The sequence below is a fragment of the Cololabis saira genome, chromosome 5, assembly GCF_033807715.1.
Source record: "Cololabis saira isolate AMF1-May2022 chromosome 5, fColSai1.1, whole genome shotgun sequence".
Lineage (NCBI taxonomy): Eukaryota > Metazoa > Chordata > Actinopteri > Beloniformes > Belonidae > Cololabis > Cololabis saira.
The window spans coordinates 41092123-41111836 of record NC_084591.1 but is presented as its reverse complement, the minus strand read 5'-3'; the positions used below and the strand labels follow the sequence as shown (position 1 = coordinate 41111836).

General features: G+C 39.5%; 1 protein-coding gene across 1 annotated transcript; it reads right to left on the bottom strand.

Moving 5' to 3' along the window:
* Nucleotides 1-578: 578 nt before the first annotated feature.
* nudt4a (nudix (nucleoside diphosphate linked moiety X)-type motif 4a) lies at nt 579-19084 on the bottom strand. The gene is made up of 5 exons (XM_061722129.1): nt 18556-19084; nt 13374-13484; nt 9347-9391; nt 9007-9094; nt 579-2135 (listed from the first exon to the last, which is right to left on the bottom strand). The coding sequence occupies exons 1-5, from the start codon at nt 18652-18654 to the stop codon at nt 1909-1911; spliced, it is 570 nt and encodes a 189-aa protein (XP_061578113.1). The 5' UTR covers nt 18655-19084; the 3' UTR covers nt 579-1908.
* Nucleotides 19085-19714: the final 630 nt, after the last annotated feature.

Here is a 19714-nt window from a genome sequence, read left to right as displayed (position 1 = left end):
TCAAAACACAAAAATAAAGAACAGTTTTCTGAACTTATCAATATGACTCTGTCCTTCACAGGATAAGTAAAATGGATCACTGCAAAAACTCAAAATCTTAACAAGAATATTTGTCTTATTTCTAGTTAAAATGTCTCATTTTAGTAAAAAAAATCTTATTACACTTAAAACAAGACTCATCACTGGAAAAAACAACAGTTTTCACCTGTTTCAAGTAGATTTTCACTTGAAATAAGTAGAAAAATCTGCCAGTGGAACAAGATTTTTTTGCTTGTAATAAGAAGATAAATCTACTTATTATAAGTGAAAATTTACTTGAAACAGGTGAACATTGTCAAATAAGTTATTTTTCTGGTGATGACTCTAAATGTTGAAATAGCATTAAAACCACATTCATTGATGAAATGACATAAGGGATGGAAAGGGGGGATGATTTTGACAATTTTTATGTCATCCCCCCTCATCTTGAGTACTGTGTTTTATACAGTATATCACATTGTATTTTACATGCCATACCATATGCATACATTGGATCTGTTTTTGTATGTAGTGCTGCGGTTTTATTTGCATGATTTTGCATTTATTTTTACTTATTTTATTTGTCTGGGGTACCAAGTTCTAATGTAAATACAATTGAAAAATCAATAAAAATATTTGAATAATAATAATCAATAAACAAATTTATTTGAACATTTCATGTACAGGATGAATCACAGCAGATTATAACTTTTCACGCATGCAGTAATACAAAGAAAAAGAAAAGTTATTCAATAGTCTCGCTTTTCATCTTAAATGACCAATGCTGGTCACTGGCACTGAACAAGAATTTGAGCTTACTTTCCTAAATGTTGTCAAAAGGGCCGGACAAGACTTCCTGTTGTGATTTCCCCGTCCATAGGGGTGGGGAAGTTCCCATTAAAAGTTAATTTGTCTAGTTCACAACTTTGATTCAAATAACAATTTTAAATTATAATCTAATCTGACAAAATAATGTTTTTACTTGATATCAAAGCCAAGGCTGTATTCCTTCCAGTCAGTGCCAAGAGCAAAGTGTTCATTAAATGTACACTCTTCGTTGTGCTTCTCAAAGCAAGTTGAGGAAAAAGAGACACCCCTCTCTCTAAAAATCCTTACTGTCTTCTCAGAGCATTTGTGAACTGAATTTATTTCCTTGTAAGTAAATGTCCTTCCTCAGTGGCACATATTCCCTCTAGTGAAAGACTCAGTGTGTTTTGTCATTTTGAATGTCCCCATTTGCCTGACTGCTGTTCTGTCCAATGATGAAAGAGTCTTATTTAACTTGACAATGACCTCATCCCCCCCAAACATAATATTAACTTTAAAAAACATTAAATCTATATACAAACGCAACCATTAAATAAAGTCACAGACAAGGCATTTTAAGGCTTCACCTTGTGCTGGCATTTATGAATATATTTTACTCTCTAAAGGAGCATTCGGTGTAACCACTGATTAGATTATACTGTGTGCTGCATTAGTAAAGTGGCACTTGAAGCGACAGCAATGTTGTTTACACTTGCTGCAAAGTAAACCTTGAGAATCACAACCCTTACCAGTAGCAATCATCTAGGAACCCACCGGCAAACTGAACTGGCAGGCAAATATTCAATTTATAAGACCTTTGTATAACCAGCATGAGGAAAGCTAACCCAAATCTGAATGTATTAAAATAAGAATATGTTTACTTGCAAAGCCGTTGATGGTTGTGCAAAATACATCCATATATTTACACCACTCTTCAGGCCCACGCTGATTTCATTTGAAATCCACAAAGTGAATTCTGTACATCTTAAAATGGTGTGTTAGTATTGCAATCAATCCTCAAGTCTTTCTAAGTTCACACAATCCGTCCCAGAGTCCTCTAAGAAGATCCGCACGCTGGGGGTCCTATCTGTTGAAGATGTCCGAGTTCTGTGTAGCGCAAAAAACGTAGCAGGGTGCATTGTTTTCTGTCACTCGAGAGCATTGGGTGTTGACGTTGGTTGGGCTGCAAACGGACCCGCAGGTGGGATTACAGGTGTCGGAGAGTCTGCGTAGGTATTCTGCATGGACAGGCTTGTGGCTCTGCAGCACTCTGATGGCTTCATCCACCTTGAACCATTTCCTCTTCCTCCCTGTGAACACAGTTAGAGAAAGAAAATGAGTTTGTGGTTTACTGGCGAGAGTCAGTATTCGAGTTGTAAAAAAAAATCAGGGGGGATGGTGGATTTTAATTTTATCATATGGGGACAGATAATTTGTGCTGATTACAAATAATATAATATATTACAAATAATAGCACTGACCAAAACACCTGCAGAAATACTGCAGGAATGACATAGCAGCAGTTAAATACAGCCTTCTGTAAGCTTTAAATATGCACTGGGCTTACATCAAATACATCAAAACACAACAATAAAAAACAGTTTTCTGAACTTATCAATATGACTCTGTCCTTCACAGGATAAGTAAAATGGATCACTGCAAAAACTCAAAATCTTAACAAGAATATTTGTCTTATTTCTAGTTAAAGCAGCACAACGTAACTTTCAGCTTTTCTGAGTTTGGCGGCATCTTGTGGACAAAATCGGTAGTGTTTTACCAGAAAGAACACTACGTTTCCCATGAGCACTAGCGCGTACAGCCGGAAAACTCCTGTCCCGTCGCTGCATTTGTTTTGATGAGAGGAGACGGGATGCTTTTCTGTTTCACCAAGTGAACAGACAGAACGCAAAAAAAAAGATGTTAAACTGCTGGAAAGGAAGTGGAATTTACTTGGATACCTTAAACAAGGAAGCCAGGGAGCGGTATATGCAGAAAATAATGATTATTAACGGTCTGGATCCATATGAAATCCCTAAGAGATCCCTGAATCCCTTAAGAGCCATGTGTTTCAATAAATTTGTATAATAGTACAACATACACTACATGTTTTGTATCCCTCTTACGTCTCTTTTCTTTTTTTTGACTGCTATATTATGTGGAAGAGGCTCCGAAGCGTGAGCAATATTTTTGTTTTTCTCGTGAGATTATTTTTTTCCTCTGCAGCTACAAATAGAGTTAATATTTTTTCCTCAACAAACTAGTTTTTTTATCTGAAGATTGGGGTTAATTGCTCCGCAGAGAGCTGGCCAGCAACTGCGTTTAGCTGGAGAGTGGTGGAATAAAACCCGTGTTTTGATCCGACGCCCGTCTGTGTGAGTGTTTGTGGTTTAAGGCTGTTTATGGTTCTGCGTTAAATCGACGCAGAGCCTACGGTGTAGGGTACGCGGCGACACGCACCGTACGTTGCGCGTCGCCACGTACCCTATGCCGTGGGTCTGCGTCGATTTAACGCAGAACCATAAATCATGCTTTACTGTGTGTTTGGTCGTTACAGCCGCGATCCAAAGCGAGCCGACGGCTCTTTCACTCTTTTACTTTGTTATATCAGATACTTGGCCTCCGGGGTTCTGCCTCCGAGCAGGAAACCGTTGAAAAGTTAAACCATTAGGGTCTTTTCCCCACGTCTGTTGTGTGGAGCTGCTGCAGCCACAACACAGCAACAGCTTCTGCGGAGCTCTGAGCTCCACGCCCCGCCCATTTTCGTCTCGACTGCGAATCGGGAAGGAGGGGGAAGTGACGTATGCCGTAAAGCAGTCAAAGTCGTAACGATTTGTAGTTTTTTAGTGTGGCAGGGTTCCTACCATGCTCCTCAAAGTTACATAGTGCCAGTGAAGGTGATACAGACTCCCTCAGACCATGACAGAGGTGTCATTAAACCTGTTGGAAGTTGATGTACCATCACAATGACTCTGGAAATATGATATTAAGGTGGAAAAGTTACGTAGTGTCGCTTTAAAGGAGTCGTCTGTAAGAAATGTCCAAAACTGGTACTGCAGTCACTTTCAAAATATTGTTGAGCAGCGTGTACCCTCCCCCTCCTCCCCCCGACCAGAGGTTGCCAGGTAGGCTGCAGAATGCAGCAGGAACGTAGGCTGCCATGGCTGCGATAATTAGAGCCGAGCTGGCAACCCGGATGCCGAAACAATACTGACTTGGTGATTGGGAGATAGGTGGAGGGTGGAGCTTCAGAAACAATACTGACTTGGTGATTGGGAGATAGGTGGAGGTGGAGCTTCAGAAACAATACTGACTTGGTGATTGGGAGATAGGTGGAGGGTGGAGCTTCAGAAACAATACTGACTTGGTGATTGGGAGATAGGTGGAGGATGGAGCTTCAGAAACAATACTGACTTGGTGATTGGGAGATAGGTGGAGGGTGGAGCTTCAGAAACAATACTGACTTGGTGATTGGGAGATAGGTGGAGGGTGGAGCTTCAGAAACAATACTGACTTGGTGATTGGGAGATAGGTGGAGGGTGGAGCTTACAAAAACAATACAAAAAATGACAACATAAACATCAGTTGAGGGCTGCAACTCCTCTTTTTAAACTGGAATATCCTGGCTTGAGTGCTGTTGTCAGTGACATAAGTATTTGAAATGAACATGATTTTTAAATGTCTGTTGACATATCGGGGTCATTTTATGATTAGTTTTATTATTGCTCTTACATACAGCTCCTTTAACATGTCTCATTTAGTAAAAAAAAAATCTTATTACACTGAAAACAAGACTCATCACTGGAAAAAACAAAAATGTTTTCACCTTTTTCAAGTAGATTTTTACTGGCAGATTTTCCTACTTATTTCAAGTGAAAATTTACTTGAGACAGGTGAAAATTGTCAAATAAGTTATTTTTCTGGTGTTATTTTTCTGGTGATGACTCTAAATGTTGAAATAGCAGTAAAACCACATTCATTGATGAAATTACATAAGGGATGGAAAGGGGGGATGGCAGTTTTACAGGGGGGTGATTTTGACCGTTTTTAGGGGGGGATCCCCCCTCATCCCCCCTCAACTCCAGTACTGGCAAGAGTTCACTTTGATACTCAGTGACAGCCACAATGCAATATATAGTTTATGCTAGATGTAAGGGCCCATGTTGGGACTGACCTTACGTCTATGTGGATATATCCAGTCATCTTGAATCTTTTCTCTTCAATCAGAGTAAAAACTTGACTGATGTGAGTGTGGTTTTTAAATTTCTCACGTCAGAAAAACCTTCCTGAAAAAGTGCCCTCACTATATTGAAAAAAATCACATCCACGCGACTGTCATCTACAAGTTTGCTCCAAGTCGTCTCTTTCAGGTCAGCTCCAAATACCATTTTGGTTTTCAGTGGAGCCGATGGCACTCAGAGGACGGTGTGAAGGCGAAGGATTCGCCCGTTTTATGTTGCCGCGCTGAAGTTTACCACCAGCAGCCTTTTAGCAGAGGGAGCGAGTAAATTAGACCACTAGTGTCAAACCCTTCGCACTCAGTCCCAGCCCTCGTGCAGGGCAACAGAGGACAAGCTAGGAGGGGGCAGCGGTGAGTGATGGTGACCAGAAAACAACTGAACCCAGCAAACATTCCTCCCCCCAGTGAATAGGCCTAAAGTATTTCTGTGGGTAATGGCAGTAAGTGATCGCAACCACATTTTCCAGACCAGTTAAAAATATGTAACTCTATCCCGGGAGGATTTTGAAGTTTAAAGTATACTCATTCAAAGCAAATACTGTCATAGGTCCCATAAGTGATTAAATGAGCCATGCACAGTTTCGGTGTACGCTGTGTGTACTGAAGCCTCTCTGAGACACATATAATCCATGTTGTATGGAGCACAACAATATCTACAAAGTATTTATCTGCATCTGCTGGTTTTTGAGAGGGCAAGGTCACCACACTGGGATATAATAATAATCTATGCTGCTTAGGGGTGTGCAAACAAGGGTACCTCACGATTCGATTTCGATTATTGGAGCTTCGATTCTTACGATTGTCGATTCGATTATTGGTGCCACGATTCTTCGATTATTGTGATTTTTAATGCTTTTTTCCATACAAGATTGATTTTGTCTTCATCTGTGGCTACATTTGTAAATAAATAGCCAATCAATTAACTCAGTTCCTCTAACAACACTCATTAAGTAAATAAGCCCTGGATTTAATGAGTTCAATTCAAGTAAACAAGATATGTACTTCCATCAAATTTATTTAGTGTAAACGTATCTGCCATATTTCAAGTGAACAATAAGAAATGGGCATTCTTGAAAATGAAATGATTCAGCAGCTTATTCAGTCTGGAATCTGGATAGGATAACTAAAAAATAATTAATCGATTCCAAATCGTCACGTGACGCATCGCGATGCATCGACACATTGATGAATTGCACCCACCTCTAATGCTGCTGCGAACACATTCAGCAAAAGATCATCTAAACACCATTAATAAAGTAACCTTTTTTTCCTCAGTATTGACTGCGCACACTGTAATTGAAGCACACTGACTTCGCAGATTGATATACGTAGGTGTTTGACGTTAACTTGCGTCAGTGCTTTCCCTTTACTTCGGTTAATCGTTGCTGCTTTACTTGTTATCAGCACGGAAGCAACCCGATCATCGGCTCCATCCCGACTTCATCCTGATTTTAAAACCTCTCTCCTCACATTTGAAGAGTTCACATTAGATACAAGTTAGTTGCAGAGCATAGTTAACTCATCCCTTTCTTAAGGTAATAGACTATGCAACTGCTGATTAGAATTTGCTTTCAATTTCAGGGGATGGGGGGGGCACGATAATAACACATTAAATGTATTTTATCGTGTATGAGAAAATGTATTTATTTTTCATAACAAGTTCCCTTTTGAATCAGATGCTGCTTCTAATGAAAGGGAAGCTCTAAAAGACTGAAAATTAGGCCAAAATCTAAGGAACTCTCTGACGCCATCAAGGTAAAGGTTGGTGATGCCCATGAGTCTGGCATGGGAGTTAAAAGGATCACGTTTTAAAGCAAAGTCAACTAAGAGCTGGCTGAAGCAACATACTGGATGGGGAAATCTTCAAATAATGAAAATCGAGTGAGGCCCACTGTCTGAAACATGAGCAAAACCAAAAGAAGACCACCTAAAGAATAATAGACAGCAGTTGATCGCCTTATGAATGAATCAGAGGGAAGAAATGGCACGACTCAGGTCAGATTGTAGCCCAGGTTTGACGCAGGCAGTAAAAACAGAAAAAAAACCCATCCTGCAACAAAATTGACTTTTCCTGGAAAAGCCAATGTCTGAGACTTGTGAATAACGTAAAACAAAAGACCAAATTTGACTGAAAAAGTCTTTGTGCTGGTGCTTACATACAGGGGGACAAAAAAGTATTTAGTCAGACACCAGACACCAAATTTTCCCACTTAAAAAGATGAGAGAGGCCTGTCATTTTCATCACATGTATATCTCAACTATGACAGACAAAATGAAAAAAAAAAAAAAATCCAGAAAATCACACTGTCTGATTTTTAAAGAATTATAGTGGAAAATAAGTATTTGGTCGATAACAAAAGTTAATCTCTGCCATCTTTGTTGACAATGACAGGGGTCAAATGTTTTCTGTAAGTCTTCACAAGGTTTTCACACACTGTTGCTGGTATTTTGGCCCAGTCCTCCATGCAGATCTCCTCTAGAGCAGTGATGTTTTGGGGCTGTCGCTGGACAACACAGACTTTCAACTCCCTCCAAAGATTTTCTATGGGGTTGAGATCTGGAGACTGGCTCGGCCACTCCAGGACCTGGAAATGTTTCTTACGAAGCCACTCCTTCGTTCCCTGTGCGATGTGTTTGGATCATTGTCATGCTGAAAGACCCAGCCACGTTTCATCTCCAATGCCCTTGCTGATGGAAGGAGGTTTTCACCCAAAATCTCACGATACATGGCCCCATTCATTCTCTCCCTTACACGGATCAGTCGTCCTGGTCCCTTTGCAGAAAAACACCCCCAAAGCATGATGTTTCCACCCCCGTGCTTCACAGTAGGGTTGGTGTTCTTTGGATGCAACTCAACTTTCTTTCTCCTCCAAACACGATAAGTTGTGTTTCTACCAAATAGTTCTATTCTGGTTTCATCTGACCATATAACATTCTCCCAATCCTCTTCTGCATCATCCAAATGCTCTCTAGCAAACTTCAGACGGGCCTGCACACGTACTGTCCCTGGCAGCGTAGTGTGTTACTGATGGTTCCTTTGTTACTTTGGTCCCAGCTCTCTGCAGGTCATTCACTAGGTTCCCCCGTGTAGTTCTGGGATTTTTATTCACCGTTCTTGTATCATTTTTACCCCACGGGGTGAGATCTTGGAGCCCCAGATGGAGGGAGATTATTAGTGGTCTTGTATGTCTTCCATTTTCTGATAATTGCTCCCACAGTTGATTTCTTCCCACCAAGCTGCTTACCTATTGCAGATTCAGTCTTCCAGCCTGGTGCAGGTCTACAATTTAGTTTCTCACGTCCTTTGACAGCTCTTTGGTCTTGGCCATAGTGGAGTTTGGAGTGTGACTGTTTGAGGTTGTGGACAGGTGTCTTTTATACTAATAACCAGTTAAAACTGGTGTCTTTTATACTGATAACTAGTCAAAACAGGTGCCATTAATCTAGGTAACATGTGGAGGACAGAGGAGCCTCTTAAAGAAGAAGTTACAGGTCTGTGAAAGCCAGAAATCTTGTTTGTTTGTAAGGTGACCAAAAACTTATTTTACAGAGGAATTTACCAATTAATTCAGTAAAAATCCTACAATGTGATCTCCTGGATTCTTTCCCCCCATTCTGTCTGTCATAGTTGAAGTACCTATGATGAAAATTACAGGCCTTTCTCATCTTTTTAAGTGGGAGAACTTGCACAATTCGTGACTAAATACTTTTTTGCCCCACTGTACATCACCTTTTTCTTCCATATCAAAGAGGATTTCTTCTTTCATAATTGTATTTCATGAGAGAATATGTTGCAAAGGCTTATCAAATGCTTAAAGATAAAATACAAAGTACTAGTTATTGTGTGTGTGTGTGTGTGTGTGTGTGTGTGTGTGTGTGTGTGTGTGTGTGTGTGTGTGTGTGTGTGTGTGTGTGTGTGTGTGTGTGTGTGTGTGTGCATGTACCAATGTTGACAGAGTCCTCCCAGTCTTCCAGCGTCTCCGTCACAATGAGGGTATAAACGAAAGTCCTGTGTTTTCTGTCCTGATTGTGCTGCAAAGTTTAGTTGAAGAGAACAGTGTAACTCATAAAATACGTACTGTACACACCATTCACTGAAAGCTTTAGCTGATAAACGGGGTCATCTTTTCAAGCGACACAAGTGAACAAAATAATCTAGCGCTTTGATGTCTGGTAGGCTGCAGAGAATCTCGACATGACATCAAAATGACGGAGGTCTTCTCAAACAGAATTGTATGTTGAAATCTTAAAATGTTGTGAAAACTTTAATTTTGATAAACTTACCTCAAATATACCAAGTAGCCTGCCAAGTTTTCCCTTTACACCAGCCTGCCCAACATAAAAATACACCAATTTAATGAATTTAGTCTGAGTTTTTTTTTAAAGAAAAATGCATATGACAGAACTTCATTTCTTATTTTACCTTCCCCCTCAAACTGCAATACAGGGCTGGACGACTGTGACACTATTGTCTCAGGAATGTTTGTGTTGCAGTCTTTTAATGTGCAGATTATGTTTGTCGTTTTTCTTAAACCCCATGAAAAAGAAAGCAATAAAAAGAACAGTGCAAAAAGAAGCTGGAAGATTTAAGAAGATTTTATGAACTAGATAGAAGCAGAAACCGAACATTTGCCAAACGCTCCAGTGGGAGAGAAAATAGACGTTAATAACATCCTCATCAATTATTTCGGCTTAAATCCCTCTTGCAGACGGGTCACCACAGCGGATCATAGTCCGCACATCGATTTGGCCCGATTTCACGCCGGATGCCCTTCCTGACCCGCCAGCACGGGGTGAGACAGACAACCATTCACGCTCACATGCACACCTATGGGCTATTTAGAGCTATTGATCAACCTAGACGTGCATGTTTTTGCACTAATTAACATTCATTTTCTTTCCCAAATGACTGTATGGTATATGTTTGGTTTCTGGTTCTGGTTCCGGTTTATAAATCTCTCTTACGTCTTATCAGTGTTCTTTTCACAGAAATGTCTAAAATTACACACTTCTATAAAAACTGAGTTTATGAGGTGAATTGCAACACCAGGTGAAATAGTGCAGAGAACAGACATAATTAATCTAATATGTGATTATGTTAAATCGTGTTGCTTAAAAGTAATTCATTTATCAGGAATCACAGTCCAGTAAAGCTACATGAAGCCACATGAAGCCGGTGAAGGAGAGACTCGGAGCGTGGGTGAAGGTCAGAGTGAGACAAGAGCCAAGATGAGAGCAGGCTGAAAGAACATTGGAGCATCAAAACCAAACTTCAGGCTATATGATTTTAACTTTTTATTCATCTTTCCAGATATTACAAAGATCATAGAACGAGTGACTTTAAGCATCCGTGGTTGAAGACACTCAGCAGGCCCATACACAACGAGGAGGACATGATGCATAACATGCCAACTCATTTTTTAATGACTTATTTTCCTTATTTACTTACTTACTAATAACCCACATTTTGCACATACCTGTTTATTCATAAAATTTTAACTGGTGTGTTTCACTTGACAATCGTCCACGTTTCCTCAGAGACGAGGGACAGCGTTTCCTCCATTTCTGCCCCATCAACTTATTCATTCACATCTTTAAAAAAAATAGGCTGTTTTTAAATTTTTTTCTACTTTAAATATTCATGTGATTTATCTTTTGAACCTGTAAGTTGTATCAAATATTTTTTTATTAGAGCTGTGTATGTATTTATTGAATTAAATAGTAAAATAGTACCAGCTATAACCGTGTTGTGCATCTTAAAACTCATCTTTGACCAGGATATGCTGTCCCCTCTGTTGCTGGCCAGGAGAAATGGTGACGCATACTAGGAGCTCCTGGCTCCGTTCACTTCTTAGGACTCTTGCTGTGTAGCATATTTCAAACCCGTCCTCTTATTTTAGACCCATCCGGATCAGTCAGGGTGTCTGGAACGCCACCGCAGACCAACACAATTGTTGTGTCCTGTTTCCATGCAATACACCAGTTCACCTCAGTTTGTGTACTTATGGATTTATTATAGAAAGCAATCAAATTTAAACTGAAAAAAGTTTATAAAAAGTATTTTTTTAATTGTTTTCAAGATATGGAATTTCAGAATTTTGTCAGAGCGCCTAAATACTAAAAATCTGAGAAATATTATAGTATTATTATTATATGCTTACTGAAGAAAAACAAAATACACAAAAAAGCCAGATAGGATGTTAAGATTTAAACTACAAGTACCTCCAGCAGAGGGTGTGCAGCCTGTCTTTATCCAGGTATATATCTGGTCTGGGAGGGGCAGTTTGTTGGTAACTGGAAACTCTTCCCAAATGTCACCGCCATTATTCAAGGCTGTCAGCGCAACACACGATCCACGGCAAAAGTTCATAGCTCTCTCTGCTGTAAACACTCTGGCCAACAAACAGTAACCGGCGGTAGGAAACCACACAGCCAATCAAATGGTCATTTATGCAGCATTGCCAAGTATTTCTTCTTACTTGTATTTATCTAATGAAACAGCAGGAGTCTCCGTCAGACTCTGAGCAATGCTCACACTACTGAAGTGAATGCAGCAGATGCATGAATTATTTTCAGAATTTATGACACCGTGCTGTTAATGAGCACGACAGTGAAACCTTTGCTGCTATTATGAGACATCTTGGTCGGCATCCCCTCTAGCCTTGCAGCGGTAAGGCAGGAGTCCCAGGGTAGGGGTAGGTCTTATTGTGCCTTTGACTGTCTTAAATGGCCATGATTGTGCCCCAGGGGTCGCAGGGGTGCTGCTTCCGCTTTGTGGCGGAGAGGTCTCGGGGGCTGCAGAGGTGGGGGGCTGGTTCCGGGGTGGGCTCACGGGTACGGCTGTCGGGGGTCTGGGTTCTTGTGTTGCTGTGGTGTCTTGTGCCAGCCAACTAGGTCGGGGACCTCCTGGTCATTTTGGGGTGCTGGTGGGGAGGGGATCTGGGGGCTGTCAGGGTGCACTATATATGTGGATATATGTGGATGTAAATGTCTATCTGAATGTCAATTTACAACGTTAAAATTTAGCATTAGAATAATCTTAGATGACTTTTTACATTACTTTATAGGTAAATATGTTGTTTTTTTTTTTTTTTTTTTTTCATAAATTCATAAGACTCGGAAAACCGGATGGATATAAACTGTAATTATGGAATATTGGAGAAGGGATGGGATTAAACAGGTTTTACTTCTTCCTACCACCTTTCAGACATGTTAAACAGGATTTGTGTGTTGTGTGTATTGTTATGCGTGTGCATGTACATAGATATGTATATATAAATAGGTGTGTGCACATTGGGTATAGAAGTATTTTTATAGCTTTAATTATTTTGTGTACATTCAGTTAAAATTGATTCATTTATTTATATACCTTTATCTATTTAATATATAGATGCATAGTACTATACTACAGCATAATACTAGAGCTAAAGTTGTTATACAATGGTTATGACATGTCTACAATATATCAATAAATTAAAAAATAAAAATACATTTACAAATTGTTAATTGTTGCTGTGGATATAAATAAAATTGAAAACAAACACTGTTTTCGAAGGTACTAGTGCAAACTGATTTAGCCTAAATGTAGTGCACAGTATGCAAAGGAGTGCATAACCTGTAGCATGTGAAAAATAGCCAGGTAGTGTGCTGTTTCAAGGAAAACTTCTAGTCTCCAACTAACCAGTCTACCTCACGGGCTGTATCCCATAATGCAAGGGCCGATACAGGGAAAACTGTTCACAGTGGCAACTTGAACCACTCCCTCTTGTACCGTAGCATAAATTGCTTTTACCGCGGCTTACTAAAAGTGACCGCCATGCCTGTGTGAAGTTCATACTGCATTGTGTGTCGTATACGTAGTGTACTATCCATTTTACATGCCAGGTTATAACACATTTAGAAAAAAATAACCTCAAAATGAATGAGAAGAACATACATCAACCCTCAAACTGATGGAGTAATACAGCTATGATTATTGTGCAGCAATACCATAACACTGATTGATTTAAAAAAAATAAAAACAAAAGTATGAAGAAACATTCACAAACCCAGTTAAGTTTTGTTTCTCAAAGTTGGTTTGTTTATCTATTTTCTGCTTTTTTTCCCCACATTGCAACGTCATGACTGCCTAGAGGGTCTCAGGGGTAGATGGCAAACCAGTTCAACTATATTAAGGATTCTTTGAAAAATGATAAACGGTTGTATCTAAAAGTAGGTAAAAATTAAAAATCAATATCATAACAACGAAAAAAGAAATCAAGACGAGACAGTATTAAAAAGGGTTATTTGTGTGTATGTAAATTCAACTCACCTCTTCGTAAACCTCCCTGACGGCGGCTCCGCAGGGCTCCTCATCAGGCTCCATTCCTCCTCCTGGTACAATCCACTGGTCCGGATGCCGACTGCTGCTCACCAACAGCACCTGCCGAGAACAGAGGCCTCCGTGGGTCTGAACTTCAGAGTTCAGGTGAAAACAAGTCAACGTGGGGATGTACGAGACCAGAGTGCATCACCACAAAAGCTGACTGGTTGCAGCGTTGATGGTGATGGACTGTTATCCAGCTTTAGTCCAACGAGGTGCTCGTCATTCAGCGGTCACATAAAGTAAACATCCTTCACATATCATACCAGTCGTTCACATCATTTACTTAATACAACATGAGCCTGGAGGGAATGCATGTCACTCCCTCAATCCACGACTAATGAGAATAACCAACATGAGGTTTCATGAAATCACTTGCTTGTGGTCATTGGTAAGTCCTGAATGAAAAGCTGTATGGATCTGATCACTTTGAACATGAAAATGGGATGCCCCACTAAATTTCACATGATTTTGACCTACAGTTTTGTGGTAAAAGAGAAATTCTAAAACATGAACAACAATAATCCAATCCAAATGAAGCACCTAAAGATACCAACCACTTTTGACCAGCTTCAGAGACATGCCTATTGGCGTTTTGTAGCAAATGGCTCTCTGACAGTGTCCCTCGACCTTAAACCCTATTTGGCATCACACACACTAACTGAGTTCACGTGAGTATTTTCTGAATCCTTCTATGACCCAAACGGACGCATGCAGCCGCTAAATCCACCAGTGGCAGAAAACGTTCTCGTGTGTACCTTGGCAGCAGGGTTGGCAAAATTAGCCTTTGTAGCACAGAAATGGCAGAGGTGAGCAATATTCAGGCTCTTGTGTGACTTTTCTAGAAGCCCATAAGAAATCTTAGGACTTGGAGAGCTTCATTCAAAAATGATTTTAAATGTTTAGCCAATGTTTAGCTATTTCGGTGATGAATTGTACCACATAACTTAAATCTCACAAAAAAAGGTCCTGCTGTTTACAGTCTTTGAGTGATTGATATAAATACTTAAGTGCATGTGGGTGTGACTTGGTCTCTGGTCCTGCATTAGCAAACTCCCAGAGGGCCATGAGGCTTATTTTTAAAGCTGGCAACTGTCATTATTCATGTCTGGAAAAAAAAAAAAAGGCTGAGTTACAAGCAACAATTGACTGTCCCCTGATATCTCATTCAGTGGCCTTAATCTGCAGCAGCCGCTTGCCAATACCTGCAAAATAATCCCCTAACCCCAAACAACAACTGTCTGCACCATATTATTCCATTTAAGCTCACAAAGCCTTAGCTTTATTACATGCAACATCTGGAAACAAAAACTGTGATGCCAAAAAAGTGCAAATAAGGATACAGTGGCCATGATAGATATAAAGATACAATGCACATTTTCATGTTCTATTATCTCACTACACTGAGTCTGAGCAAATTTAAAGTCTTTATTTTACCACAGTCGAGGGTCAAATTGACACAACAGAAATCAGTAATTATAATAGCTGCACTAATTCATTGAACACCCATGAGAAATGTCGCACGGCAGCATTACTGTGGTGTCAAGTTTGGTTTTTTTTTTTGTTTTGTTTGTTTGCATGATGAACAATAATGTGGTGGCAAATTAAAGCCTGCAGAGGATGAGAGCAGTGGTGGGTTTCATCTGCACCGCTATCCATTAAACCCTCTGAGAAAAGGCACAGGGGACGGTAGAAACACTGCAGGGCGTCTCTTTGACAGAAACATCCACGGCCCACGCACATGGATACACAAATACCATCTGAAATAAGGGACACACACAGCTACAATGTTTTTCAAAAACCACTGGATCAGCAGTTGCTGTTCTGTATGAAAACAACAGAGAGCTCAACAGAGGAGGTTAATGACCTCAGCAGGCATCACACACCACAGAGAGTTTAGAGCTGGGCAGTCTGCTCACCATTCAGCCAAAATACAGACTGATACAGACGTGCTGAATTTTAAACGTCATACATTATTGATGTATCAATAATGTACATAAAAAGTGGCTCTCTGGCATCTAATTTAAAATTAGAGCAAGATTTCTTCAGTCAGTAGGATGGCAATAAGTTTTAAAGACCTGAGATCCATCAATGTCTGATCACCACAACACAAGAAAAAAAGTTGTAAGTAATCAAGATCGAAAAAGTTACAAAACCACCTCAACAGAGTTTGAGCATCATTATTCCACTGTGAGCAAACAAAATAAATTCAATATTGCTATCTTCCTCTCCAGCAGTGGTTCACTTACCAAGTTCAGTGCACAGAAACCCAGGTAACTTCATAGCAACTGAAGACTTCTGTCCTACTGAATGATATTAACCGGCATGTGTCCAACATCAGGAGAAACAATGGTCCACACCGGTTTGCATGGCAGGGGATGCAAGGAAAAAGGCACTACTCTCCCTAAATAAATACACGAATCAATTATTTTTTTTAAATAAATAAAATCTGCGAAGCGATCAGGCCAAAAATAGAACTTGGTAGTTCAAATCAGATACTTTAAGTTTGGAGAAAGAATAATAGTGATAATAAGAAAAAGCATTATTCTATGTAATAAACACGTAGTACATGTAATGTCATGGTTTGGCTCCGTTTTTGGTTTATCAAAAAAAGCTCAAAATCAAAATCCAGCACTGAGAATGACTTGAAGACCTTGTCCAGAAAATATCTGGGTAACAACTGTTGACCTCTGTAATGCTCATGTGATAACTTTACTCAATATCTATCCATCCATTTTCAATATCATGGGGGACTTCACTAAATAACTGACAATAATCTGTGATGAAAAATTCATCATCCTCAACCAACTCTTTTGAAGGTCTTCTTTGAAGTCATTTTAATCATTTCCTGTTATAAGTGCGACGATCTTCATCTGACATTTTTACGAATTGGAATAGTGCACGTACAAGCACAGCATCGTACATTAATGCAATACTGACTTGGACCAAGCTGACGAGCTCAAGTCACAGATTTTATCTTTGGAAAGAGATTCATGTAATATTTAATCTGAACATTTTATAGGGCAGTTAAAATATTATTTAAAGATTTAAATATTGAGGGGTAAAAACCAAATACTTGTGTGTGCGTATGTGTGTGAATACACAGCATAGATTTATCCCACCTAGTCATTTTATGCACACTTGCTGCCATTGTCCTGATCTACAGCTGACATGCCGAGGAAGCAACTGTCACCACGGCACTCAGGCTGGATGGATGACTTAGATCAAAACTGAAGTGTGGAATAAAAAGCAAAAACATTCTTGACGTGAGACTATTTCATCCTCCTCCACTGCCATCAATAGTAATCAGAAAGACGTTTATCATATTTAGGCATGTATCTCACAGAAGAAGAGCAGCGAGACCATGATGAAAAGCAGCACAGAGGGTGACGAGGGTACAAGGAGCTGGAAAGGAAATCTGTCAGGGGACAGTGAGTGCCTGCACCTCGTTTCTATAAATTGCAGCCAATGGGTCACTTGGTGTTTGGCACACTGTGTAACAGGCACTCAGTCCCCCACTCCTGTCACATGCGGCCCTTAGTCTGCTGCCGTCATTAGATGTCACCCCCGCCCTTAGCGTATAGCTACTTGAAATATTACCAGACAAAGTCGTTACAACTTAAACATTTTTTAACTGCAGGGTGAGTGGGATTTGACATACAGCCCTACATATAATTTCTGTTTCAATTTTCCTATCAGGAACACTCACACATTTGGTTGCATGAAAGATTTGATTCAGGGAATCTCTGTCTTAATTCTAAATAAAGGTTTTTTGAGTCAACTGCATTATTAGGCTATAACACATCAAACAATGATCAAACAAGCAAAAAAAAAAAAAACTGCAAATGCAGTAGCAACAGGGTGTAAGAGCAGCATGATGTCCCAGTGAATGACAACCTCCTCCTTAAACCGGCGACATCTCTTTAACTAAATGTAGATGCAATATCTTTTATAGTGACAGCAGCTATTTGCAGGTATTTATAGGGTGCACATAAAAAAGGTGGCACTTAAAGTTTATTCACATGCAATATTAAACTTGTCACTAGAAGCTCCAGCAGCAGTCTGTACTGATAACATTATATTTTATGTAAAAATGGGAAATTGTAAAAACAGGGAATGAAACTGCTCTCCTGCTGGCTGCAGCTACACTCAGTAAAGTTTAACAGGTTAAATATTTGTCAGCTTATTAATGTTAACCTTTACCCAACACCTCTATTAACTACAGCACACGAGTGGACGCCTGTATTAAGTGTGTGACAGGTCCGTTCACAGATACAGTGCTATTGTCTTGTTTAATGACATTGCAGGGAATTTAAAGGAAAAACAGAGGATGTTCAGGTAAGTCTTCTAAACTGAATAAAAATGTGTTTATTTTATATGAAAAAACAAAATGCTTTGATTTAAAGTTTAAAGTGCTTTAATAGCATTGAACTTTCATCATGACTGTAGAGACAGCCAACCATACTAGCAACTGAAATAGCCTCCTATGCTAGTATGTCCACATCAGCCCAGATGTAGAATATAGCCTACAGGTGAAGAATATGGTGTAAAAGTTCATTTATTTCAATAATTCAAGTAGAATATGGTGTAAAAGTTAATTTATTTCAATAATTCAAGTAGAATATGGTTTAAAAGTTAATTTATTTCAATAATTCAACTAGAATATGGTGTAAAAGTTAATTTATTTCAATAATTCAACTAGAATATGGTGTAAAAGTTAATTTATTTCAATAATTCAACTAGAATATGGTGTAAAAGTTAATTTATTTCAATAATTCAACTTAAAAGGTGAAACTAATATATTACCTAGTCTTATTACATGCAAAGCAAGATATGTTAAACCTTTATTTGTTATAATTTTGATGATGGAAATGTTTATTGATTTCATAAAATATTCTCTAATCTGTGTTTTATTTTGTTAATTATTGTTAAATTTAGTGTTGATGTGTGTGTGACAGACGTGTGTATGGGGTGTTCATGAAAATACGGGACAAATCGCGTCCCGTATTAGTTCAATAAGGGACGCAACATTTTTTTCTCAAATAAAGGATAATTCCGTATTTTACGGGACGGGTGGCAACCCTAGGTAAGTCACTAAAAGTTGTGCTGCAGTCAGACCCAGCCAACTTACCTCGTCCTCCTTCTCGTTTCTGAAACACAGACAGGCCGCTCTTCTCTTGAAACCTTCGCCGTCGTATGTCCTCGTCTGGTTGGGCTTGAACTTCATCATATGTTCTGTTTGTGAAGGAAATTAGAAAGCACTTGGAAAGGGGGGGTGGGGGGTGGAGGGGTAATAATTAAAAATCACGCCCCAGGAGTGTCCACATGCGAGTGTAAAAGCTTCTGCATGTAGTCCCCAGCAGCTCTGTCAGTTCATCCATCCATGTGCTCTGAGGGCAAAGTGAGAGTGCTGCATCTGCTTCACCTACCGAGGGCTGCAGGTCTGCGCTCCGTCACAGCCGCGACCAGCTGACCTGACAGCTGCGCAACAAGTTGTTCCCCACGTCGCTGCCGAAGTCCCTAATCATAATTAACTAAGTCAATTAATGCACACGAGTCAACTATCTTTATAAATACATCTGCATGCGGCCACAGTTTGCTACTCGGCTCTTGTCATCACTGAAAGAAAAACGCCGGGAGCTTGAGTTGAGGTGAGCGATTTAAAAACTTATGTTTGACGGTGCTTTCAAGTGCTGCTCGAAATCTCGCATACCCGATGGTCTTAGTTTAAAAACCGTTTAAAAAAGGTCAGGTAATTTTACACTCATTATATTGTGACGAGGGAAACGTATTTCAAAGAAATTTAAAAAGTATATTTAATTTAATAATTCCTTACGTTTTAAATACGATGTGGTAGGTTCATGTCAATGTAATCAACGTAGTCTATGTTGAATATACGAGTTTCTAACTTTGTTTGAACGACACATTTAGGTTATAATTCTGCTTTGCCGTGAATTTATCCAAGAAGGCAAATCTGTTGAGTTTGGGTTAAAAATTGGTGGCATTATTTACCACAGACATGAAGCAGACTGTGATTTGCAGCAATACTGCTTAGATTGGATTTGAAACTTGTAAAGCTCAAGGATTCCCTCTAGCGGTACAGAAACGTGTTGTAACATGCTTTTACTGTATCTGAGGCTGCTCAGTCAAGCCTGCATAACTCATTAAGTACCCATCGTAAATCAGTTAAAAAAACTTTAAAAGTTTAACGTTTAAAGTGGCTTATGAAAATATATCCAGCAAAGATAAGTATGAAAATGTAGTTCAAACATATGAGTCTAGAAGCACGT